This window comes from Carassius carassius, chromosome 15 (assembly GCF_963082965.1).
Source record: "Carassius carassius chromosome 15, fCarCar2.1, whole genome shotgun sequence".
NCBI classification, from domain to species: domain Eukaryota; kingdom Metazoa; phylum Chordata; class Actinopteri; order Cypriniformes; family Cyprinidae; genus Carassius; species Carassius carassius.
The window spans coordinates 26082187-26109531 of record NC_081769.1 but is presented as its reverse complement, the minus strand read 5'-3'; the positions used below and the strand labels follow the sequence as shown (position 1 = coordinate 26109531).

General features: G+C 38.3%; 2 protein-coding genes across 2 annotated transcripts; both read left to right on the top strand.

Moving 5' to 3' along the window:
* The first annotated feature begins 1631 nt into the window (after positions 1–1631).
* On the top strand, positions 1632–14906 carry pogzb (pogo transposable element derived with ZNF domain b). The gene is made up of 19 exons (XM_059568251.1): positions 1632–1770; positions 1939–2055; positions 2511–2695; positions 2790–2889; positions 2983–3234; positions 3815–3994; positions 4100–4200; positions 6345–6625; positions 6739–6893; positions 7821–7921; positions 8334–8480; positions 8684–8818; positions 8912–9105; positions 9193–9333; positions 9435–9485; positions 9567–9679; positions 10658–12310; positions 12564–12597; positions 12882–14906. The coding sequence occupies exons 1-19, from the start codon at positions 1662–1664 to the stop codon at positions 14653–14655; spliced, it is 5823 nt and encodes a 1940-aa protein (XP_059424234.1). The 5' UTR covers positions 1632–1661; the 3' UTR covers positions 14656–14906.
* Positions 14907–16670: 1764 nt separating this feature from the next.
* Positions 16671–26997, top strand: selenbp1 (selenium binding protein 1). Its single transcript, XM_059568250.1, has 12 exons — positions 16671–16909; positions 20599–20655; positions 22630–22742; positions 22869–23054; positions 23843–23963; positions 24041–24223; positions 24297–24482; positions 24577–24651; positions 25215–25336; positions 25442–25534; positions 25740–25858; positions 26004–26997. The coding sequence occupies exons 1-12, from the start codon at positions 16906–16908 to the stop codon at positions 26164–26166; spliced, it is 1422 nt and encodes a 473-aa protein (XP_059424233.1). The 5' UTR covers positions 16671–16905; the 3' UTR covers positions 26167–26997.
* Positions 26998–27345: the final 348 nt, after the last annotated feature.

The window sequence follows — 27345 nt, the reverse complement described above, 5'->3', positions numbered from 1 at the left end:
TGGTGAAATAGATAACCGGAGTTCTGCCTGGCTCCTTCTAATGATTTCGAGACACTAAAAAGAATCGGTTCAGAAGAGTCATTTGTTCGGTACTCGTAGTACACTGGTTAAGATCATAGACTGTATGAAAACAGGTTAAGATGTATGTTTTTGATTCATTAAAAATAACCTATTAGTTAGAGTCGTTTGTTCAGGATTCGGTCCTTACTGGTCGTGTCGAATATTTTGTGCTGCATATTTAATAACGGCGTTGCAGTGAGTCTGAGCAGTAGAGCAGTAAAGATTGATATGTGATGTTCGGCCCACATTGGGAAGACCGCCCATTCGGAACAGAATGTTTTAAAATCATTCTGTTCCAGCACCTTTAAAAAAAATAGAAGCTGTTCTGGAAAAGTACAGGTTTTTGTTTCCTATCGTACTTATCAGTGCTTTGTGCATCTAATGGGCTTATATATGCTCATTTCTGGCCAATATTTTCATATAGGAGATGTTTTCAGTGTTCAATAATAGAACATCAATAATTCTGTTCAAAAAAAGATCAATCTATGATGGTCTTGACAGATTATCTGTAAAACACCAGCAAAGTGATGAATAAAATAACAACAGTATCTGCTTTCCATTATTAAACCAGCAGTAAGTTAAACAGTGTAAAACGTTGTCGTTTCAAGGAAGGAAGCCATTTTCTTGTTCCAGTAACCACTCCTCCTTATTTCAGAGATTACAGCCAATCAGTGCTCAGAATCCAAAACCGGAAGTGGCGTTTTGCGTGCATCAACCAATCGCTGACGCAGAAAGAGCAGAACCTCTGCCCATTTAGCGCACTTATTCGTCTCGTCTGTGACGTACCGGCAGGCTTTGGGTTCTTTCATATTTCCATATACGCTATAATCCGGTGAGTATTATTTATAAATTCGATAATTTTGGATGTATTCGCGTTTTAATTCACGCATCCGATGATCGTCGTATATTATGTGCGCAGAAGACAGTATGCGGAGTGCGCACTCGTTGGCGCCGCGCGAGGGGGGTTGCGGCATAATTTGTGACCGCGTATTTGTAATAAACGTCGAGCTGGCTCTCGTTCCGTTCCACTTTTGATTTTTAACCCCATTTATTGTTATTGTACACAAACCTAAGTCTTATGCTTTCGTTTAGGTCTGTCAAATCATCCAGTCTCACGCACTGAATGTAATGGTAAAGGAACTACTTTTCTCTTAGCTCCTTTCGGTTGGATGAAACCACATTGCGCGTACTTACACAACTGAGGGCTTTTCTTGTGTGACACGGTGGCGCGCTGGATATCAGACCCATCTTTTTTCACATTTTACTACAAATGTATGTTAAAACAAAATGTGGTTTACTAACTCGTTTTTTATGTCATTTGCAGGATGAGGTGGTTATATAAACGCCAGTCTTGACGTTGAAACCGGTCGGAGCTGAATGCTTGTCCGGTGAATAAGGGTCTTCATTTTAAACTTGTCACTCACCTGTCCAAAATAAAATTTAAACCTAAAGTTTCCAGACTTATTTTACTAAACGCCATTGGAAGTAATAGCATTATTATATTTTTCACCTTAGTCTTAATGTAAAGATACGTTTACTGTTTTCATATGTTTACTGTTCAAATGTTTAGCTCAACAACAAACGTTTTATATTTCAGAAACATGGATGCGGATTTGTTTATGGAGTGTGAGGAGGAGGAGCTGGAACCATGGCAACAGCAAAATTCAATGGATGATTCTGGGGGAAATGCTGAAAGCAGTACTTCCACTGGTGTGTACTTTTATAGGTTTTTCTGTAACATTTATAGTTAAATGTATGTTTATTTACACACATGTAAAAACTTAAAGTAACTAAGAAAAAAATTAGTTTATTTTAATATACATGTATTTTAAAAATATATCATTATGCTAAATAAAACCTGCCTTCTTCGCTGTTTAGTGTCTTCAACTCCCACTGCAAAGGTTGATATTCCAGCTGAGCCTAAAACCGTGGTGGTCCCAAAACTACCGTCTGTAGTTAATACAGCAAACACGGTTCCGCTGATCACAAATACATGTGAGCATTTGTTCATTATAGCATTGTTGAGTGATTATCAGGTATTTTACCCATTTAAGGAATATTCTGTCATTATTTACTCATTCTCATGTTATTCCAAACCCATATAACATTCTCTGTTTTGTTAAACACAAACAAATTATGAATAATATCTTGGCTGCTGTCTTGCATTTCATGAAAGTGAATTAGGACTGGGGCTGTCCAATTCTAAAATGGCAAAAGCATAATAAAAATTCATTTGTGGTCTGTATATTTACACAGTGTATGCTTTATACACTTTGTGTAAGTTAGAGACTGAAATTCTTGCTATTTACACATAATCCATGTCAAATACTGGAAGCATAAAGTCATATAAACTACAAAAATGGTACATCATTGCCAATGGCATCATCTTGATGACAATGTTTTAAAAAAAAATCTGAACTTCTCCTTTAATCAGCCAATAATTTTTTTAGTGACTCAACGTGTAGTTCCTGCTGCTGTGCCGGCAGAAATTCCTAAAGCAGTGCAAGGGCAGCAGGTCATCTTGGCACCGGGAGGAGGAGGGCTCGGCACTGTGGCTCTGTCACAGTTTCTTTTGCCTGGCACAACTCAGATTGCCAATGCTGCCAACAGTCAGCCGATTTACTTTACCACACAGGTGCTACCATCCCACCTCATAGATCCCAGTTTATTTCTGATTATTTCAGCTTTTCTTTTATCAATCAACGCGTTTCTAATTGTGCATGATTCAGGGTCTTCCTGTCCAGAATATCCAGCCAGGCCAGAGCCCAATGAGTTTGGTACTGAATGTCCAACAGGGCCAGACTGTTCGACCCATTACACTAGTCCAAGGTATGGTAATGTGCTCCTAAAACTTGAGTTTTTTTTGTTGTTGCTTATTGATTAACACTTTTTTTTTTTTTTTTTTTTTACATGTATTCTCAGCACCTGGCACACAACTTTTCAAACCAGCTGTTGGAGCAACCCAAATAATTACCCAGCCAGCTCAAATGAGGACTGGAGCTCCTGTTGCAAACCGAGCACAAACACCCAGCACTTTTAGCACCATGCAGATACCTGCTACTCTCACCATTCGTACCACAACAGCAGTCGCCCCTCCTGCAGCCAATTCTCTACCCACCATGTCGTCTACAACAATTACCCAGCCCTCTGCAGCACGAACCACGACTAAAATTTGTAAGATGCTCCTGTTGAGTACAGTTTTCATTAATTATTTCAGATTTCTTTTTAGACAGTGGTTTGTAATTTTAAGAAACAGCGATAATGATTTAAATATTAATTATATTAAAATTGCATTTAAAAAATGCTTTGCATATTTAATGTTCACAAGTTTTTGAATCCATTCAGCTGACCTCCAGGTCTGGCTGTGGCACTTTAGCTGTTGCTTAGCATAGATCATTGAATCTGATTAGACCGTCAGCATCTCACTCAAAAATGACCAAAGAGTTTTGATATTTTTCCAATTTAAAACTTGACACTTCTGAGACCGACGTAAAATGAAAAGTTGTGATTTTGATGGCCTATATGGCTAGGAACTATACTCTCATATCCGGCATAATAATCTAATGGTCTAATGAGATTCAATGATCTATGCTAAGCTGACCCAGAGATCGGCTGAATGTATTCAAAAACGGTAAAACTTAATTGTTTAAATCTAGGAGAGTTTTTTAGGAGTGTTTCTTTAATGATTCCATTGACCAATCAGCATCAAGAACTGCAATTATCCGTTATAAAATTGTACTATTTCTCTTTACAGTGACAATAAAGCCAGGAAATGGACCCTTGGACATGCAAAATATAATGAACCTTGTGAAATCCGTGAACCTTCCTGGTGGGGCTCAAGCGCAGACATTTGTTGTCATGAGCAATCAAAAGACCAACAATGGCCCTATTGTTTCCTCTGCTGTACCTGTCATGACACAAAATGTTGTCCAAAGTAAGTTTTTTGTTCTGCATCTGTGATAGCTACTATGATAGTTCCATATTAGAGTAGAGCCATGCTGATAAATTCCGAATTATTTTTTTCCCCTCTTCTTTGTAGCAATCCCTATTACACATACAACAGCATCAACAACTAGTCATTTGTGTACTCGTTGTGGAGCTCAGTTCAAAATGATTGAGGCTCTCCGGAGTCATATGTGTGTAAGTATATACTTTCTGAAGATATACACATGTATAATAAGGGGCAGATGTGGCCTAATGGTTAGAGAATGGGACTTGTAACACGAAGGTTGCAGGTTCGAATCTCAGTGCCGGCAGGAGTTGTAGGTGGGGGGAGTGAATGAACAGCGCTCTTCCACCCTCAATGCCCGTGGCTGAAGTGCCCTTGAGCAAGGCAATTGTTCCCCAGGTGCTGGAGCAAATAGATGCCCACTGCTCTGGGTGTGCGTGTCTCTGTGTTTGTGTGTGTGTGTTTGTGTGTTACCTACTCGCTGCTGTTTGCACTTGGATGGGTTAAATGCAGAGCACCAATTCCGAGTATGGGTACCACACTTGGCAAATGTCACGACTTTCACTTTTTTTTCATATATTTACATTTAGCTGATGATTTTATCCAAAGCAAATTACAAATGAGGACAATAGAAGCAATCAAAACTAACAAAAGGGCAACAATATATAAGTGCAAATGAAAAATCTCGGTTAGCCTAATGCAGTACACGTAGCAAGGTTTTTTTTTTTTTTTTAATATACACAAACAAAGCAAAAGAAGTAGATGGAATAGAAAAAAAAAATAGAAAGCTACTGTTTTTTTTTTAAAATAAAAAAGATAAATACAGTGCCTTGCAAAAGTATTCATAGTATTCTTTTTTCATTTTGTTATGAAGCAGCCTTATGTTAAACTGCTTTAAATTACCTTTTTCCATATCAATCTACACTCCATTCACCAAATGACGAAGCAAAAACAAGAATTGTCACAAATTTGTACATTTTTAAAAAAAATATATATATATTTAGCAGAAGAACTTTTAACAGCCTCAAGTCTTTTTGGGTATGATGCGACAATCTTTGCACATCAGCATTTGGCAAATTATCTGCCATCCTTCTCATCTCTTCACCTCTCATACTCTGTCAGGTTGGATGGGGGCAGAGGCACATTTTCAGGTTTCTCCAGAAATATTTGCCTGGGTTCAATCCCAGAATCTGGCTGGGCAACTCAAGGACATTCACAGAATTTTCTATAAGCCACTCTTGCTGTGTGTTTGTCCTTTTGGAAGGTAAACTTTCTACCCAGTCTGAGCTTCTGAATGCTCTGGATTAGGTTTCCATTAAGGCTATCTCTATATTTTGCTGCACTGAGCATTCTGTATACTCTGAGTACCTAAGTTCCTGCCGTTGAAAAACAGCCCCTACTTTTGGGATGGTACTCTGCAGGTGATGAGCAGAGCTGGTTTCCTTCAAACATGATGCTTAGAATTGAGGTTCATAAGTCCAGAGAATCTCCTATCTCCACATATGATCATGGAGCTCAACTAGAGTGACCATCAGGTTCTTGGTCACCACACTAAACAAAGCCCTTCTCCATCAGTTGCTCAGTTTGGCCAGAAGGCCAGCTCTAGGAAGAGTCCTGGTTGTTTCAAACCTCTTTCATTTAAGGGATAGTTAACCCAAAAATGAAAATTTGATGTTTATCTGGTTACCCCCAGGGCATCCAAGATGTAGGTAACTTGTTTCTTTAGTAGAACAAAAACTGAGATTTTTAAAACGGACCATTGCAGTCTGTTAGTCATATAATGCAAGTGGATGGGAATCATGGCTAAAACAAAAAAAAAAACATACACAAACAAAAGCAAATGAAACCCTGTGGCTCGTAATGATACATTGATGTATCATTTCCGCCAGGAGGGAACAGTTAATGAAAAAGTCTGTGAAAGGGATTTTGTGCCTCCCATAACGGAAGTAATAAATTTAGGTAAAGGGGTGCTGAGGCGGGGGTTTTGTAGGCAAACATTAATGCCTTGAATTTTATGTGAGCAGCTACTGGTAGCTAGTGCAAATTGATAAAAAGAGGTGTGACATGCATTCTTTAATTTTTAAGTCCAGCCTGGATAGAACTAGAGCTTGACCAAGGAGTCGTGTTGCATGTTCTGAAAGAAAGGGCCTGATCTTATATATACATGTGTGTGTGTGTGTATATATATATATATATATATATATATATATACATACATTCTATATGTATGTATATATATATATATATATATACATACATTCTATATGTATGTTATATATAAGTGTGTTTAAGTAATTTCAAAGTGGTCAATTAATCTCATTTCCCCCCCCTTTAGTTTTGCTGCCCAGATCTTGCCCAGACTAACACGAGCAGTACTTCAACTGCTGTGAGCATTCCAGCCACACCACCTAAAAGTCTCTCTGCTGTGCCCAGTATCAAGCTGGATAGCCCACCTACAAAGGCCGGAGATACCCAGAACAGACTTGTCATGCTGGTGGATGATTTTTACTATGGCACATTTGAAGGGAATCGAGTTTATGTACCGATGGACAACTCAAAAGAACCATTATCATTCAAATGCCTCACCTGTAACAAGAGACTAAAGAATAATATTAGGTACGTTGATGGACAGTCAAGTTGGGATGGGAATTATGGGTATATATGTCTAATTGCAGTAGATATGATTCATTCTAGAATGCTGCAATTATTAATGTTTGTTCTCTTTGCAGACTTATGAATCATATGAAGTACCATGTTGAGTTGGAGCAGCAAAATGGGGAGATGGACACACACACATCCTGCCAGCACTGTTTCAGGCGCTTTCCAACACCATTTCGTCTTCAGTGTCACCTGGAGAGTGTCCACACTGCTATCGAGTCATCTAGTAAGAACTATTTTCAGTTTATTCATTCATCTTAGAATTATGTAAGGGTTTTTATGTATGTTTTGTGTGTATATGTGTGTGTGTGTGTGTGTATATATATATATATATATATATATATATATGTATATGTGTTTATATATGTGTGTGTGTGTGTGTGTGTATGTTTGATCCATATATTATTCCAGTTAAACATGTAAATGAGCAGTGACACATTTTAATCAAGGCTGTCCCTATTTAATCAAAATGTATCCTTATGCAACTGTTCTCAAATCATTGGATTTCACATTAGTATTTCCTACAACACAGCTGCCAACGAGTATTTCTGTGAAGCAGGGTTCTGTTGTTGTTGTTTAATTTTTCTCACTTTTTTGTATTCTTATACACAAGCAACATTAAAAGCTTTCCTCACAGAGAATCAGATCATACAGGCACAGATAAAGTTAAACATTTAGTTTCTAGAGGTTGTTCATTTATCCACTCTTTGTCCCAAAATGTAAATTGTGCAGTATTTTGTTATCAACCAAAAAAAAAAAAAAAAAAAAGCTTGCAGGACAGGTTATGCTGGTACGAGAATATGCAGATAGCTTCTTCAACCGACACACACTCTTGATATGTGCACTAGTTTATTTGACTAAATTCAAACATGAAGGGATCACTGGGGCAATGTCCAAACACAAAAATGGTTTTGTAACAGCCAACTTTCATATCCTTTTTTCATAAGGCTTTTAGTTCCACATAATGTCTTTTTAACACACATTGTATTTGGATGTTGCATGTTGTCGTGACCATTTTTTGTTTACTTTACTGACAGTAAATGTTTAATTTCTGTTGACCAACAAATGTTTAAAGCTTGATTTGGTTTGCTAGTTACCAAAAACTGCAGTAAGTTATATTTGATTAAGTGGTTGTTAATGCTTTTCTGTTCAGCCAAGTGTAAAATATGTGAGTGGTCCTTTGAGAGTGAGCCAGTGTTCCTGCAGCACATGAAGAACACCCACAAACCTGGAGAGATGCCTTATGTGTGCCAGGTAAATTGAGAAAAAATTTATTGGATGAACTGTCTCATTATCAGTCTCCATTTTATAGCTGCTTTTCCACTGTCGTGCCAAACTGTTCTCATTCCATGATGATCCAGCTCAGCAGTACAGATGTGGTATCGTTATCCACTGTGGTGCTCATGATACAGATGTGCCAGTTGATTCCTTGGTATCACTAGTGTTTACATACAGTATGAAATGTAAATAATAACCATGCTATGGAGAATTATCAGATATTTTTGTTTACCTTACTCATAGCCAAACAAGTAAAAAATCCTGCAACACAGAATTCCAGGCTGAGAATGGTTTTGCTGTACCAAACAAAGCTCGAGGGAAAATGGGCCAGACAGTGGAAATGTGGCTTATAATACTAGTAGTGTTTGTAATGTCTTGACACTTTCAGGTGTGTGAATACCGCTCCTCCTTCTACTCGGATGTGTTTAACCACTTTCGTACTTGGCATGAGGATACTCGCCACCTCCTGTGCCAGTACTGTCTTAAGGTTTTCAAGCATTCCACCAGTTACCAGCAGCACTATAATCGTCACCAGGTGAGCATAAATGAAAAATTGCATGCAAACACATTACACATTACATGCTATCTTTTCTATTCCTGGCAATGTTATAGTCTTCTGAAGAGGTCCAAATGGATGCATTACTTTAATATTTAGAAAAATCCTGTTGTTACCAATTGACCCAACATACATTCCCAGATATTTTTGAGCCATTATATGACATTTTTTGTTTTCTACAGAAGTCAACAGTTTACCACTGTAACAAATGCCGTCTTCAGTTCCTGTTCACAAAAGATAAAGTTGAGCATAAAATCAATCACCACAGGACTTTCCGAAAGCCTTGTGAATTGGAGGGACTCCAGCCTGGGACAAAAGTAAAACATTTGTCTGTTTGTTTGTTTGAAAACAAGTTGAACGGCTGCAAGAAAGTATTTTATGAATGTTTTATGTCATCTCCGTATTTCCAGGTAACCATCAGGGCATATGTTGGGCTTAAGAAGTCACCAGGTCAACCAGCTTCAAAATCTTCCACTAACATTCAGAAAAATAGTAATAGCAATACACAAACTTGTAGTGGTGACCAGCAATCACAAAGACATGGACCTGGCAAGAAACAGGTCAGCAAGATGTTTGACTTCTTATCCAGGTTTCAAGAGCAGAGGTAAACTCACACTGCATTTTAACAGACAAGTTGTTTGATTTCAACTTGAAATCAGAAATTTGAAGGCTGTACTTTTCCTCTCTCCAGGGCACTGATGGGCAGACATAAGTGTGTGGAGTGCACTTTTGACATCCCAGACTTTGCGAATCACTACCCAACTTATGTTCACTGCTCACTCTGCTTCTATAGCACTTGCTGTTCTCGTGCTTATGCAAACCACATGATCAAGTAAGTGAAACTGGAGGTTAAAGTTTAGTTTAGTATTTTTTTAAAAGTGGCAGATAATCAATGTGACAATATACTGATGGCAGTTCATTTATTAATTTCAGCAATCATGTTCCCGGAAGAGTCCCAAAAACTTCTAAAAAGGGGCCACCAAGGTAATATATTATCTGTTTTGAATTCTGTTTTTTATACAGTCTGAAATTGTTGCTTATAGCTGTTTTATTGCTCTTTTGTAGTGGTGTTAAGCTGAGCTGTGCAGGTTGTGAATACTCCACTGCTTTAGGGAACTTGATGGCCAAACATCTCATTAAGTTCCCTTCTCACTCCTACTGTATCTTCACTCGTAAAGGTGGGTGTTCTCCGACTTAGTAGAACAATAAAACATCTATGTTTTCCTGAGTCTTTAAAAACTTACTGCATGGTCCCCTACCTGCATGCTTGCTTTTCTCTCTCTGCTTTCTTACTCCTGTAGTAACAGGGCATCCAACTCTGTTGTAGGTGTAATTAATTGCATGGTTATTGTAATAATACACTGTAGACACAAGTGAAGTCTTAGTTAAGTCTTAATTAATAGTATCATGAAATACACTGCTACTATGAACTTATAAATTCAGATCTTTATAGGATCAAACTCATTGACTGTAGATTTCTAACATCCGAGCGTCTTAACATCGTGTGCAACGTTTGCCAACTGTTAATCTTCAGGCTTGTTTTACACACTATTTTCACAGCTTGAATTATATTTATTGTGTAGATTAGACAACTACAATAAAGAGGGATAATTTTAACATACTTTTTTCCGTGCATTCTTAGCTACACTCGAACATTACAGATATGCCTACAACATTTGCAAAGTGGCCAGTCTTGAGTAATAGCCCACAAAATGTGATAAACAACAAATCACAGGTGTGGACTATGAGCTCAAGCTGTCCATTGTCAAAATGGACAAAGTGGGCCTTTGAAATTGGTGTGACTCTACAGGACTTACAGGCAAGCCTTTGCGAGAGCACTCTGGATGAGTAAATGAGTATTTACACAAAACCTACAGCACACCACCTGAACTGGAGAATATCAGAAGGAATACAAAAAAAAAACCCTAAGTGGATTAATTTAGAAACATGACAAATGAATAACAACAAGGACTATCCATCTGGGAATTATCTGCTGCTTCTGAGCTGCTTATTGTTTTCTTTTTTCAAAAGCTAACTGAACTATCAGAACCACATGTACATTGAGCATGGTGTTATAAAATGGATTATTGGTGATGGTAAAGACACCAAGGAGAAGACTAACTCTGTGTTCCTATAATCCCTCCCCTCCCCTACAGAGTGTTTGGAGACAGATATTGAGTTCTGCCAGGTTGAGGAGGAGGTGGAGGGTCCACAAGGGGATGAAGCTAGTGATGTTGAGACACATCCTGACTGGTTGTCCATGAAGCAGTGGAGTGTGCCCAAAGAGGAAGGAACTGTGCCAGAATTCATGGAGAGTTGTGGCCCGCAGCATATAATGACCAGGAATAGCGACGTCCTCGACTACTTCCAGCTTATTTTTCCAGACACCCTTTTTGAGCAGATTGTTTTTGAGACCAATGCCTATGCCTCTTATTGCTGCTCTCTGGGGCAGGGAGACCCTTCCTGGAAACCTGTGTCTGTAGAGGAGGTCAAAGGCTTCTTTGGACTCTCTATCCTCATGGGGATTCAAGGCCTGGGGGAGCCAGAGTTATACTGGTCCTGGGACCATCACCATGGCCGCTATGGCTCCAGAACATGGGAGCTCTTTTACAGGACCATGTCTGTCAAACGTTTCAAACAGATCGGCACTCACATCCGAATGAGCAGTATGCTTGTGGAAAATGATAACCAGAGTCCTGACAAGTTGTCCTTTTTTCAGCCAATGCTGAGCATCCTGCAGACAAGCATGCGAGACGCCTACAGGCCAAACAAGTGTCTGACAGTTGATCAAGCTTTTCTACCGAGCCATGACAAGGGAATAGCTCAGGAGAAGAGTAAAAATAACCAGCCGAGGATATGGCTTCTGTGTGACTCAAAGTCAGGCTACTGCCATAAACTGCTGGTCTTAACGCATCAGGAGAAAAACAAAGACCTGGGAAAATCAGTTGTATCGCAACTCTTAGGGGGCCTCGAGGGTAAACATCATCACATCTTCTTGTCCAGCTCACTTGTGTCTGTGCCACTCATGAAGGAGCTGTATGATGTTGGAACATACTGCTCCAGCTCTGTCTTCCCTCAAAGTCCAATTTTGCCCAAGGAGTTTTGGGATGAACCTCTACTGAAAAATCAAGGAGATTTCCAACAGTATGAAGTCGCCCCACTTCTTGCCACCAGATGGAAAGATAACAAGCAGCTGGTATGTCTCTCCACAAATGCTAATGCAGGCAATCCAGACGTGGTGTGGAGGAGATCTCCCACTAAGATAGGAGAGCTTTGTGCTGTTGAAAGACCTCAGGCCTTCAAGCTGCTCCAAGACAACATGCGTGGTGTTGACATCTGTAATCAGCTCCTGACGTGCAACCAACTCGGCGGGCTGGTTCTCGACACCAATTGGCGGCGTCTCTTTTGGTTCCTTGTCAACTTGAGCATCATCAACTCTTTCATTGTCCTACGGGAGACCCGCAAAGACAATCCACCTGGGTGGCTTCAGGGGGGACATTTCTCGCAGGCCATCTACCGTAAACGTCTAGGGTACCAGCTGGCCAAGTGTGCCGCAAGATTTGCTCGCCAGAACCAAGTCCACGATAGCATGCTTGAGCAACAGATTGTTAAAAAAGAAAATCCGGACATGCATGAAGGGGTCAGACATCGATTAGCCAAAATTACCCGTAGGACAAGGAGATGTAAAGTTTGCAACTTGAAAAACATGCGTCATGAGAGTGTATATGGCTGCACAGCGTGCCATGTGAATCTGTGCAAACGTTCTTGCTGCTTCTGGGACTTCCATGGTTTCTCACCTAATTTCCAAGGTTATAAAGCTCAAATGCTGACACTAAATATTAATCAATCGATTTCCAAATGTTTATCCCCTTATCAAATGGTCAAAAAATTAAGGAATTTAGCATTTTCAAACAGCTTTTTAATTAGCATGCATTAATTTGAAGTGATAATGCATTGTATTATATGTTTTTAGATTGAAATATAACAAACACATTGTTTATATTCATTGTCTTAGATTATTATAACTGATGTTAGAATTAATAATTATATTTTCCTCTACAGGTAACCCAAAAGTGGGATTCGTTGACACCAAGAGGTAAGTATTTTAGAAACCAACCGTTTGATTAAAAATGGCAACCTTGGGTAGATAAATTAGAAAATGGAACAAATAATTTGTATACACCAAATTTATCAATTAATTTCAGAGTTAGTTATTGCATGCACCTTTTTAATTAAATTTAAATGTAAAAGTTATGGAAGAATATGCAGTTTATGCAGCTAACAGTAATGTGTGAAAATGGCTTCTTTTTTCAGTTAGCAAATTTTAAGTTGCCACATGTTGTACAGATACTGGAAAGTGACCCACTATTTTCCTTCCAGGGAAGGCACAGAGTCTGGACTTAAATACAGAACGGAAATGTTGGAAAGAGGCTTGAACAGACCTTCAGCCAACATTAAAATCTCAAGTGGCGCCGATGCTGGTCTTGATGAAGACGTGGACCAGGAAATGGCCCCTCTAGAAGATGAAGATAGTGACTCGGACTCTGAGAAGACTGAAAGTGATGAAGACATGCCACATGAAACAGGGGCTAAAGAGGAGGTAGAGGTAACAGTAACCAATACACTTACACAACCTGTGAAAAACAGAGAGGAGACTCTGTCTATTCATCAGCGTCGAATACTACTACTTGCACTGTGCTCCGGGGTCCAGAAAGCGGCTAAAGAAATGGACACCAAACCTCAGCTCATCAAGACTTGGCTTCAAGACAAAGAGGATCAATTAAATGAATGCAGCAGCACGAGCTGTGGAGAGGCCGTTGATCGTCTGGTGGAGTGGGTTTTGACTCAACGGGAACAGCAGCGTCCAATCAATGAGGCAAAACTATTTGAAAAAGCTTCAGAGCTCCAAAGCCAAACCAATGAGATAAATTCTTTCCGTATTTCATACGAGTGGGCTGTGAGCTTCATGATGCTGCACAAATTGGGCTTGGATACCCCTTTGACAGTAGATCGGGAACTCCCTAATGCCATGGAGGAAAACTGCCGTCGCTACACAGAGTTGGTGCACAGTAAAATAAAGACAAACAACATTCCACAGTCTGTCTTTGGTGCTATGGACCAGCTTTCTGTTTTTGTGGACTTTAAAATGCTGAATGAAAATACCAGAATAAATAGAGAGACTGCTTTTCAGTTTACTGGGTTTGGGAAGCCCTTCATTAAGATTTACCTTTCAATGCTTTCAAATGGTACAATGCTACCTGCAGTGCTCTTCACAAGTCAGAGCACAAAAGCGCTGAACAGAAGCCAACCAGACTCAGTCCTACTTATGACCAAGGAGGAAGGTTTCAGTGCAGCAGAAGAGCTTGAAATTTGGGCTACCAAAGTGTGGAAGCAGCATCTCGACTCACAGAATGAAAATGATGCCCTTCTGGTTATGGATGTACATCATAGCCAAACATCTAAGAGTATCATATCCACAGTCAGTGGCAGCAAAACCTTCCCTGCAATAGTTCCAGCTGGCTGTACGAGCAGACATCAACCTCTAGAGATGTGTGTTCGTCCTGTGCTGCAAAGGTTACTTCTAGCTCGTTGGGCACAACGACCTATCAATTGTGCATCTGGGGTTCAGCGTGAAGCTCTGGTGGAGCTTCTCGTATCCTGGTTGGAAGAGGCCATGTCTTGCTTCTCTGGTAGGCCTGAATTTGTTCAACACTCATTCTGCTTGGCTCGCCTGCTTCCTTATCAGGAAGCACATACGAATTTGCCTGGTTCACCTTTGGAGCTATTAAATAAGCTGTCGGAGGCCACACTAGAACCTGAAGTTGTAGAACTTGACTCAGAAGAAGAAGAGCCAATGGATGCAAACACTGTAGACAAAGTGAGCCAAGTAACAGAGAAAATTGATTTGACACAGGAGCCAGAGGATGAAGAAGTCAGTCAAACAAAGGATAAAGACGTAATGGCAATTGAAATAAAAAACACAGAACAACAAAAGGAAAGAATTGATGAATGTTTGGAAATTGCAAGTGAGTCCACAGATGTCTCACATTCATCCCCTGAATCAGAGACTCCTTCACACAACTCTGAACAAGAGCAATTCTCAGAATCTGGTCAAGATGCTAACGCTTCCCAAACGGACTCTGCAAACAGGTGATAACTGATCTAAAGATACATTGTGAAGTTGAACGGAAGGAAACCTATTTGGGCTGAATGTGACTCTGAATATTTAATTTACATCCTACTGTGTTGTGGAGTGAAAATGTAAAAAAAAATGTTTTTTTTTTAAATTCTAAATACTGTATAGATTTACAGGATAGACCTTGCATGATTGATTTTTGCAAAGTTTTCTACTGTTTGTTTTTTTTGGTTTATTCACTAGCATAAAACGATCCAATAGCTCCCAGAGTGTTAGGATTGTTTTTGGTTTATGGACCGATATTATTTGTGTTTCAATTCGACATCCTCTGAAAGCAAATCATAATTTTTGCACCTTCTTAAGTTTCAGTCATTTAAAAGCTGTAATGCCTCTACTCGACTGTCGTACTCTCACAGTTCATGTGATACCAATCTCGTCATCAGCTGCACATGTGCCTGACTGGAGGATGAGTATCACAAAGCTTGCGTCAACCATTTACGAGATGAAGCAGAAGGCAAAAAAATAATAATCTGAAGAATCATTCAAAGACTGTTTGGTTAAGAGCTATTTAAAATAGTTTAATTCAGTAACCATTTATTATAGCTCTTGAAGTTAGATAGGCCATTACAGAACAATACAACTTTTATTGCATAGCTTTACAGAGTCTGTTATTACATTATGGCTGTTCTAAAGTTCAGCATGTGGGCTGGTAGCAGGCTCAGACTGTCTTAAAGTTCTTCCATTTTGGTTATTTAACTTCTTCCAGAATGAATAAACAGTAAGACATGCTAAAGAGTCTTAGCATTGCAGCAGCAGTGAATGGAGTGGGATTAGTATGTATATTCAGTATTGATTTCAGCATCTGAATTTACCGTAGCAACCACAGGATGGTGTAACTACACTCCGGGTGTCATTCATTGACATTTAATATGACATTAAAGGCTTACTTTGGTTTCATCTCCATTGGCTGCAACAATTTTGTATGTAATTTACATGTACTTAATAGTGGGGCTTTATGTAAACAGTCTGATCATGAAGGTAAGTGGGAGTTCATATAACTGGGGGTCTTTTGGATGTTGTTTTGATGAAAATAAAGTGTTATATGTGTGACTTCGCATTTTTGACTAATCCTCGTGAATAAAATGCAAATAAACTCAGTTTGTGTATAAAGCCCTCTCTTTTCCGTATGCTTCCATGCTTTGTTTTAATGTGGACAGAAAGAGGTTTCCCACACTGCCCGCCAGAGATCAGCATCTGCACTCAGATTCCTAAAAACTTGTACCTTCAAGTTTGCGCTCTATTTTGAAGAGAATGTGCATTACCTGATTGTTACGTAAAAGTGATTCATACAGGATAGTGACAGCACAGAGCAGGATATTGATTTGTAACAAAGCATAAATAATTCAAAAAAATAATTTTGACTGATTCTGACTATATTTGACTTTTTGCCCTCACACAAAGAATACTTAACAGATTAGATACATTTCTCTAAACTTTGTAACTTTTTTTCTGGGATGTAGCACCACCCAATTGTTTTCAGATAACTTAAAAATGAACAACCAAATCTTCAGTTAAGTTAAACCATTTTTGGAAATTTAATGTTTATCCACAGTGATACCTAAAATGAAAGTTAATTAAAATGTAAACCTGAAGAGGTGCCAATGGGACTCCAAACATTCAGAATTTAGAGATTCAGAAAATAAATCCCATACTCTGTATACGTTTATAGGCTTGCTTTTCATTAAAATGTTTTAAACCTGAACATGCTGTAAAAATGATTTGAAATTGGAATTAGTTATTCACCCTTGATAACTTAATTCAAATCCAGAAATTTATAGAATTCAGTTTCAAATTGCGAATATTACTGAAAAGCTGTAGATTTACGATAAGTGGAAAAATCCGATTTTTAACATTGCAGTTTGGCGATTTGTTTTCTGATTCGGAGAAGAAAAAAAGCGTATAGCAACTGCAGAGCTAACCAAGGTTATTAACCTGTGAATGAGCTAAAGTTATGCAGTAGGGCAAAATAACCCAGAAAGGGGGCGCGTTTCCTGTTTGTGGGCTGATTTCCTGAGAGGTGACAAACAACATCGATCTATTTATTCTGCAGTCGAATACCTAGGTGTGGTTTTAAGTATCATCTCTCAATTCCCTGTGGTATTATCACTGAAAGAATTAATTCAATAGATACATAAACTCTTTTTGCACGTCCGCGGCGCTTTGTTTGGTCATTAGGCTTTTCCCGCGTTTGGAAGCAAAAGCAGCAGCATGGGTGAGTGTCTTCTAGTGCACTTTGTGGCATTGTGGCAGACTTTATTTTAAGCATTAGATATTTCCGTCTGAAGTACGCAGCTGCTTCAGTCTGGAATAAAGAATTGCTTCACTACAAATTCTTTACCTTTAGGCATAATCGTGTTATTTGTAAGTCTACCTGTCAAAATTATTAGGCTACGTTTGAATTCGAGCATGTTAGCTTCGGAATGCATTACATGTAGTTTTTAATGTGTTAACTGAGGCAATTTAAATTCTTAATGTAATTACAAATTTGTATCGGTGGTTGAAAACAAACACGCTGTTATTGTAATTCTTTGCTAAATTTTTTGCAAATATTAATACAGTACAATAGAGAAATAATTATGTGAATAACATGTAATACAAAGATTAACTTATATGTAATGGATTTCTACAAACACCGCCCTTTAGAATTGTTGTTTCTTTGTGTGTGTGTGTGTGTGTGTGTGTGTGTGTGTTGCGATATGGCTTCATAATGATTAATGATTAAACTTCAAAAGGCTATGATTTCATGATATAAAGACGAGCGCTGCAGGTCAAAGTCCGATTCTGCGCTGCTTTGCACTCTTGCCATTACAAGGGGATAATATTTCTATATTTGTACCAAACGCTCCACCTGCTGGAAGAGAATGAATGTGCAATTTCAATACAACTGTTGTTTTGTTCAGAGTTCAGACCAATGCAAACATCGACCAATGTTTTTATCCTGCAAACATGCAGAGCTTTAAATGTGAACTGGTGGATCGATAAGAAGACAATGCATTATAAAAATCTAAAAAGTATAGGGGTGTGCTGTAATATCATAACTGTTGTTTTAACGATGCGCGATTTGATATTATCGAGTATATCGCGAAAAGCAAACAAAACACAAAACACTATGTGGTGAAGTCTAGTAGGTTAGAATAGTGCACGTGAGCATTTAGAGTGCGTTCTTTCACTGCATGAATCAGTCTTTTAAAATGCATTTAGAATGATCATATAATTCAAAATATAGGCCAGAAAATGTATATACTGATATAATTTCATATAGTTAATATCACAAGAGAAGTGCCGTTTTATCTCCAAAAGTAAGCATGATTATAAATGTGATATTGATTTTATACAACAGTTCAATAAATAAGTAGTTAATAATAAGATAGTTATGTTTTAGATACCACATTTCCTGTTTTTGCTCTATTTCTCCAACAAAAATAATTCCAAACAGCCACAGCACTGTTATGCGTCTCTGAGCAACATGATAGTGTTTCGTTTCTAAATGAATCAACAATTTAAATGTCTCCCTTAACAGTGACTTGCTGCCACTATGAAGGTATTTTTGGTGCAAAACAACTGAGCGTCTGTGACAGAGGAATATGTAGTTGTAGAGAATAGCCACACATGTGTACCAGTAAATTTGAAGTCACAGACAAGAGTTGCAAACTGGTAGATTTTTCTTTCCTCTTCCACAAACACAATAGTTACAGCTTCTCAAATCCTCCACTGCAGGTGCACAAATCCTATTCTACGAATCACAAATCAAGAAACTCTTAGGCTCACATGCTTTGCTACTATTGCTGCAGTGAATATGGTGCAAAACACATTCGTCACGGACAAATTTTGTACATCCGCAATCAGTATGTGAATTCTTGCAATGAGATTTGCACACTTGTAGAATGTTTTCTTACACATATGTACAGTATATTTTTCCTTCGATGATTTTTCTAGCATAAACAACAAGTGCGTGACGACAACGGCGTGAATCTGCTGCTACGAGCTGCAAAACATTGTTTTTCACTTGCAAATAATACATTTCGCCCGCTCTCCCCTTTGCACCACATGTCTGTGTGACCAATGGTGCAAAAGTGATCTGTGCATCTGTAGAGGAAATGGTGGGCACTGTTCAGAGATCAGAGAGTTTTAGCCAGTCAGAAAAGCTAGTGGGCGTCTATAAGCGGGGAGATAAAAAAAAAAAAACTTTTGCGAGCTGCTAGCATCTTCCGAAGCAGATAGCGGAAACCTTCTTTTTCTGACATCACTCACCATTATACTGTACATTTGTTTATAATTTAAATATTAAATGAGTTTAGCTCCAATAAAACTGATATAACTTTTAAGAGTATGATTATTTATAACACACAATGAATGTCATAGTAAATCTACTACATTTACTTATATATTGAGTAACATTTTATTTTGATGGTCAGATCTTATGGCTGTTTGAGAAAAAAATATATTATTTTTATTTATAAGTGGTCTTTGTCTTCTTTCTGTAAAGTAGCATAAGTAACATAGCAAGATATGTGACTTATAATACATTATAACTATGATAAATATAATCCATTGTTACTTGCTGTATGCACTTTGAGAATATTAAATACACTATATACTATCTGAATACACCTACAAGGAAAGTGCAATTAGTTTATAATCCATCACATATCATTAAAGCTCCATTCCTTACAATGCATTCATGTAAAATTGCTAAGTGCTATATTGCTGAAATAATGGAGTTGATTCCCAGGCAATGGATAACGATTAAAAATATATATATTAACATTTTTTTATGCAGGTATGTGAATGTGTTTTGCACCATATTCACTGCAGCAATAGTAGCAAAGCATGTGAGCCTAAGAGTTTCTTGATTTGTGATTCGTAGAATAGGATTTGTGCACCTGCAGTGGAGGATTTGAGAAGCTGTAACTATTGTGTTTGTGGAAGAGGGAAAAAAAATCTACAAGTTTGCAACTCTTGTCTATGACTTCAAATTTACTGGTACACGTGTGTGGCTATTCTCTACAACTACAAATTCCTCTGTCACAGACGCTCAGTTGTTTTGCACCAAAAAACCTTTACATGCCACCTACTGCCAATTTCACATTTAAGGTACCTTTTCATTTTTTTTATAATTTCAAACATCAGTATTTCAATGTTTAAAATATCAAAACATTATTCATGCATTTGTAATTGCAAGTTAAAGTATTTAATGTTCATCAGAGTTCCATTAAACAGTGTGTAAATGCATTTAAATGACACTTCTAATACCAGCCTCTGTGTTTCCTCTGCATTGCAAAGATACATTTTGTTGGTACTGATTTAATTTGCTTGATAACAACCCAATTGCAGGAATTTGACTCAAAAGATGACGCAAACTTCTAGAAAAAATAGACATTACCTTACTTCGCTTATATGGTATTAATTTTATTTGTGCAGGTCTTAGAAAAGTTCTTAAAAAGTCTAAAATTTGAGCTTAAAAATCCTGCAGAAACCCTGGGTTGATCAGTGTGTGGGTTGACCTGCACATAACCCAAAAAAACTTGTCTAGCTATCAGGGGATATTGAACAATCCTTGGCAAGACAGTTGTCCCCTCCTAGACTGTGATATTGACCATCTGTTGTAGTTGGTTTGTGTACTTGTATGTGTATTGTTTTCAAACATTTACAGGGCAGTAAAAAGTGTTATATTGTAGTGTCCTGTAGTTCACTTGGCGATTCATCATTCATGCCTTTTGAGAATGAACACATGAGTTTAGGACTCACACTTATATGATGGTGCACTATGCAGGTCAAGAGATCATCAAACCCTCCACACTTAAATAATAAGCAATCATTAATGCTTTAGTAATTGCTAAACTGAGTGTAACTCACATATTAATATTTGAGATGTGACATATGCTCTTTCTCTGCTCGCAGCTTCAACCTGTTCAGGATGTGGACCAGGATATAAAACCCCTTTACACGCCATGAAAGGTGAGTTGCTTTAAAAAATAAGACCACATATTGTTTGAATAATAAAGTGGTAGTTTATATTAACATATGAGTTGGTAATACATAGTTGCAACTTGCAAGGTACTACAAGGTAACAGTGACCTTTGCACTGGAGACTCGCTGTCACTTTCTAAACTCTATTATCCATGCAAAACTTCTATTCCTGCAGCTCCTCCTGCACATCACTAGAGGTCCTCCTCACTTGTAAATTGGCATTGTTCTTGTAAAGTCGAGGTCCCAATGCATTGTGAACCAGTGCCTAAACTTGTGTGCATGATATACATATTCACAATATAGGGAGCTGATTTAGATGCATCTCCTATCTCTTTTGAATTTGCTTACTTCAAAAAAATATAATAAATAAATATAATAAAATAAATATAAATAATAATAATATATTTTTAAATTTATACAATTGAATAAACAACAACTTGTTTTAATTGTATTTTTTAAATAAATTGGATAAATATGTTTATTCTAATTTGTGTATTTAATCATGTAAAACACTTAACAGCAGATTGGTTTTATTTTTAGTGCATTACTGTCACTAGGACACACATGGTACACCCTTTATGGAATTTATTGATAAATTATAAGGCACAAAGATCAGTCAAGTCAAGTCAAGTCACCTTTATTTATATAGCGCTTTAAACAAAATACATTGCGTCAAAGCAACTGAACAACATTCATTAGGAAAACAGTGTCAATAATGCAAAATGATAGTTAAAGGCAGTTCATCATTGAATTCAGTGATGTCATCTCTGTTCAGTTAAATAGTGTCTGTGCATTTATTTGCAATCAAGTCAACGATATCGCTGTAGATGAAGTGACCCCAACTAAGCAAGCCAGAGGCGACAGCGGCAAGGAACCGAAACTCCATCGGTGACAGAATGGAGAAAAAAACCTTGGGAGAAACCAGGCTCAGTCGGGGGGCCAGTTCTCCTCTGACCAGACGAAATCAGTAGTTCAATTCCAGGCTGCAGCAAAGTCAGATTGTGCAGAAGAATCATCTGTTTCCTGTGGTCTTGTCCTGGTGGTCCTCTGAGACAAGGTCTTTACAGGGGATCTGTATCTGGGGCTCTAGTTGTCCTGGTCTCCGCTGTCTTTCAGGGATGTAGAGGTCCTTTCTAGGTGCTGATCCACCATCTGGTCTGGATACGTACTGGATCCGGGTTACTGCAGTGACCCTCTGATCTGGATACAGACTGGATCTGGTGGCTACGGTGACCTCGGAATAAGAGAGAAACAGACAAATATTAGCGTAGAAGCCATTCTTCTAATGATGTAGCAAGTACATAGGGTGTTATGGGAAGTGTTTCCGGTTCCGGTTTACCTACAGTAATTAATGCAGCCTAAAAATCCTTTAACGGATTTGGATATTAAAAGCATATTAGTATGTTATGTGTAAGCCAGGTTAAAGAGATGGGTCTTTAATCTAGATTTAAACTGCAAGAGTGTGTCTGCCTCCCGAACAATGTTAGGTAGGTTATTCCAGAGTTTAGGCGCCAAATAGGAAAAGGATCTGCCGCCCGCAGTTGATTTTGATATTGAGTTTTGAGAACGTAGCGGACGTAGAGGATTATAATGTAAAAGGAGCTCATTCAAATACTGAGGTGCTAAACTATTCAGGGCTTTATAAGTAATAAGCAATATTTTAAAATCTATACGATGTTTGATAGGGAGCCAGTGCAGTGTTGACAGGACCGGGCTAATATGGTCATACTTCCTGGTTCTAGTAAGAACTCTTGCTGCTGCATTTTGGACTAGCTGTAGTTTGTTTACTAAGCGTGCAGAACAACCACCCAATAAAGCATTAGAATAATCTAACCTTGAGGTCATAAATGCATGGATTAACATTTCTGCATTTGACATTGAGAGCATAGGCCGTAATTTAGATATACTAGATATATCAGTCTGCATTTAGACTCTAAACTTTAACATAAACTCTTCTTACAGGGCCCCGAGAAGAGATTGTCTACCTACCATGTATTTACCGCAACACAGACATTCAGAAACCTGACTATCTTGCGACTGTTGATGTCAATCCACAATCTCCCAATTTTTGCAAGGTAAAAGCAAATGTGATTTATAAATATAACTATTTTGGATTCAAATGTGGCATCAACATGTTTCCTTTTAATATTTCTAGTATAACACCTATTGAGTAGCATTTCTTTTGTAATGTAATGGTCTAGGTGATTCACAGGCTGCCCATGCCCAACCTAAAGGATGAGCTACACCATTCTGGTTGGAATGCCTGTAGCAGTTGTTACGATGATCCCTCCAAAAGACGCAATCGTCTCATTCTGCCTTCGCTGATCTCCTCCCGTATCTACGTCGTTGATGTAGGGACGAATCCACGGGCCCCACGGCTTCATAAGGTTCATTTAAGTAAACACAAGAGCTGTCTGTAAAGGAATACCCTTATTGTGATGGTGTTAACTTTGTGGATGAACATCTGGGTTAGTAATCTGAGGACATATAAAAAGTTGATTTATTATATAAAGTTTTTTTTAACTGCATGTTATAGTACTTAATACTTCATGTTTGGTCAACTCAGGCAAGCAAATGAAAAGACTTGGAAAGACTTTTGACCAATGGATGTCACAGTCTCAAAGATGAACCACATGAAATTTTGTAATGTTTTCATATCTTCTTCATCTATAATACAAGTCTAAAGCAACATTTTTGGTTAAAATACATATCCTATATATTTTGGCCATGAATTAAGAATTTGTTCTCTCATTTTAGTAAATCATGGCAGTGAATTAATAATCAATTCCCTTGTTTTTAGTCAATCATGGCCGAGTTATACTAATACATTCCCTAATTTTGTAAATTGTGGCCATGTAGTAAGTATTAATTCATACCCTCAAATAAGAGAACACATTCTAAATTCGTAGCCATGATAAATTTATTTTGATCATGTGTGGGGCTCCATAGTTTACCCCCAGTATTTGTTTCAATTTCTGTAAAAAAAAAAACTTTAAAAGCCCAGAAGCATGACATCAGTTATTAATCAAGTATCACCCATATTAACTGATTTTGTTTAACATCTACAACATAATGCTTGCATCAAGTGTGATTGCCCCTTAATACATGACTGTTGACATTAAGAATGTTTTGTTCTTGCCAAGACCATGAATTCTTTCCATCTCTCCTCCTCCAGATAGTCGAGCCCATAGATCTGTTCTGGAAATGCGGCCTTGCCAACCCCCACACTTCTCACTGCTTAGGCAGTGGCCAAATCATGATCAGTACAATGGGCGATCCGTCTGGCAATGGCAAGGGTAAGATGCTGTGTTCACCTCTATTTATTTTCAATACACATTTTAGGCTTACCTTTTTATTTATGGTCATTTTTAAGGTGGTTTTGTGCTGTTGGATGGCAAGACTTTTGAAGTGATTGGCAACTGGGAGCAGCCAGGTGAAGCAGCACCCTTTGGTTATGACTTCTGGTACCAGCCTCGCCACAACGTCATGATCAGCACTGAATGGGGAGCACCCAAGGCATTGGGAAACGGGTTCAACCCTGCAGATGTCAAAGCTGGTATGTGTGTATTCAAGAGGAAGTTCAAGAGTCGTTGTAGCTGACTGGCAGTGATGATCAGATCTGTTCGTAGGTCATTACGGACAGCGCCTTCATGTGTGGGACTGGACCACACACAAGCGGATTCAGACTCTGGATCTGGGGGAAGAGGGTGCTATTCCTCTTGAGATCCGCTTCCTGCATGACCCTGATGCGGCTGAAGGGTTCGTGGGCTGTGCGCTTCAGAGCACCGTCTTCCGCTTCTACAAGACTCCGGCAAGTACATAAAAAGTGTTTTCATTCAAATCTTCTCTAAACTTTTTTGTAAAGGCTTAAAAAAAAGGTTTAAAGGCCAGTTTTCATTTTACAGAAAGGGGACTGGGCAGCAGAGAAAGTCATCCATATTCCAAACAAAAAAGTGAAAGGTTGGGCTCTTCTTGAAATGCCAGGTGAATACTTTTAAAAATGTAACAGTATTTTTACTTTTACTTATTTAACTATTTATGTAGTTTTTTTCTCACTCAGGGGATGAACAAACAATAATTAGTATATGTACAATGTAATTTCCAAACAAAAAAAGTACTATAGTGTAGTTGTACTGTAGCACAGAAGAATTTTGACATCAGTAACCTCCTAAATACAATGATCCCCTTGGCAAAGGACCCTTTATAAAACATAAAAGTTGCTGTGTATATATATATATATATATATATATATTTTTTTTTACATACTGTTATTGTTATATATACATAAACTTTTAAACTTTTGATATATACAGTGCCTAAAAATACATTTAGTAATTCTCTAAAAAAAAATTCTCTCTAATATTTTCCATGAGCCCCAATTTAAAAATCTGCTTCAATTAATTAATAATAATATGTCTAAATTTCTAAATATTTTTTGTGTAATGTAATGCATACCCCCCCCCCCCCCTTTAAATTATTTTCTGTACTCCAGTTTGACAATGGAGGGGGAAAAAAATTAGACACTGATTTACTTCTTTTTGCCATAGGTCTCATTACGGACATCTTGATCTCACTGGATGATCGCTTCCTGTACTTCAGTAATTGGCTGCATGGAGACATTCGACAGTATGACATCATGGACAGGAGGAATCCACGTATGGTTGGTCAGGTACGACATCTTGGGTTAGAAGGATCAAGACACCTTTGTCTACATTTCTAAAATCATGTCAAAGAAAATTGTCAAAGTAGTAATCTCATGAAATGGATTTTTAAGGTCTTCCTTGCAGGCAGCATCTTAAAAGATGGACCAGTGAAAGTATTGGAGGACAAAGAACTGGATAACCAGCCTTCCCCACGGATAATAAAGGTACCTTTTTTGTTAATCCCAAGTATACTTTCTGTGAACACATTTGAGTAAGCCATTATGTGAAGGAAAACAGCCTAAAGCTGTTGGTAACTAATTGACAGATGACCCAGCTTATTGAACTCCAAATCACTAGGTCATGCAGACCTAAACAGAGCAATTAGAGCACATCATTTGTTGGAGGTTAAAACGTTCCTTTCCTCATCAGGGAAAGCGTGTGCAGGGAGGCCCTCAGATGCTCCAGCTGAGCTTGGATGGAAAACGTCTGTACGTCACCACCTCTTTATACAGTGCCTGGGACAAGCAGTTCTACCCTGACCTCATCAAGTGAGACAAAATTATTTTTATTTGTAATTTTACTTGAGTATTGTATGTAAATCAAAGATTAAGAAATAAGTCTTTTTCAGAATGGTTTCAGAAGTAACCTCTGGTTTGTTTATTATGCTGCAACATGTGTCTTATTTCTCTTGAGGGAGGGGTCGGTCATGATGCAGATTGACGTGGACACAGATAAAGGCGGCCTGAAGCTCAATGAGAATTTCCTTGTGGATTTCGGAGCAGAACCAGATGGTCCTGCACTTGCCCATGAGCTCAGATATCCTGGTGGAGACTGCACTTCTGACATCTGGTTATGAAATTGGGGCCAAGCCATTATGTTCCAAGGAAGAGAATTTATTATTCACATTTTCTCAGTGGAGATATCATCAATATCATGATCACGTTTAATATATGTATGGACCAAATCCTTCAAGGGATCATATGATTGCGATTTCAAGTTTTCCCTTTTCTTTGGAGTGTTACAAGCTCTTGGTGCATAATGAAGATCTGTAAAGTTGTAAAGACTAAAGTCTCAAATCCATAGAGATGTTCTTTATAAAAGTTAAGAGTCAACCACACACCCCCTAAAACAGCTCATTCATACACGCCCCCACGACTACGTCACTGTATGGGAAGATTTGCATAACGCCGCCCAAATGTTCACACAAAGAAAGAAGGCGTAAATCTCTCGCTGTAGTATTGTTGTTGCTGCCATGTGGTGGAGACGCTGTGTGTTTCATTGTGAAAGCACAACTACTTTGGCCTTCCGAAAGAGGACACAACCAGAAATTAGTTGTTAAGTTGTATTTACAACACTGTTCCGGAACAGTTCAACCCAAATATTCAGATGTGTGCAGTGCATTTTAATGGAGGATGAGGACTGTTTCCTGTGAGAGTAGCCTACAATGCTGGTATCTGTTTCTATGAAGTGGGGCAGTTCCAACTTTGCAAGGACAGTCTGGCGCTTCTGACTCACAGCTTGTAAGTAAGTTTTCATATTTAAAGAATTTGCCACTGACGATTCAAACGTGAGTTTTGAGCATTTTAGAGTAGAGCTTGTTGTTTGTCGTTTCTCCAATCACAAATGCAGACATGGTTTTATGTTTACATAGCACAATACGCAACGCATTAAATGTTGTAATTTTAGCCGTGGTAGGTAAAATCCTACAGCACTCAAAGCACAGCACTATAAATATATATATATGCAATTTGCATATACTCCAGAATGTTATGAAGAGTGATCAGATGAATTGCATAGTCCTTCTTTGCCAGGAAAATTAACTTAATCCCAAAAAAACCTTTCCACTGCATTTCATTGCTGTCATTAAAGGACCTGCTGAGATCATTTCAGTAATCGTCTTGTTAACTCAGGTGAGAATGTTGACGAGCACAAGGCTGGAGATCATTATGTCAGGCTGATTGGGTTAGAATGGCAGACTTGACATGTTAAAAGGAGGGTGATGCTTGAAATCATTGTTCTTCCATTGTTAACCATG

Coding starts and splice junctions, on each gene's coding strand:
- selenbp1 (XM_059568250.1), top strand. Junction 20,656..22,629: donor CCCTTTACACGCCATGAAAG/GTGAGTTGCTTT, acceptor CTCTTCTTACAG/GGCCCCGAGAAGAGATTGTC. Junction 22,743..22,868: donor AATCTCCCAATTTTTGCAAG/GTAAAAGCAAAT, acceptor GTAATGGTCTAG/GTGATTCACAGGCTGCCCAT.
- pogzb (XM_059568251.1), top strand. CDS start 1,662: ATGGATGCGGATTTGTTTATGGAGTGTGAGGAGGAGGAGCTGGAACCA. Junction 6,626..6,738: donor AGACTAAAGAATAATATTAG/GTACGTTGATGG, acceptor TTCTCTTTGCAG/ACTTATGAATCATATGAAGT. Junction 8,481..8,683: donor AGCACTATAATCGTCACCAG/GTGAGCATAAAT, acceptor TGTTTTCTACAG/AAGTCAACAGTTTACCACTG.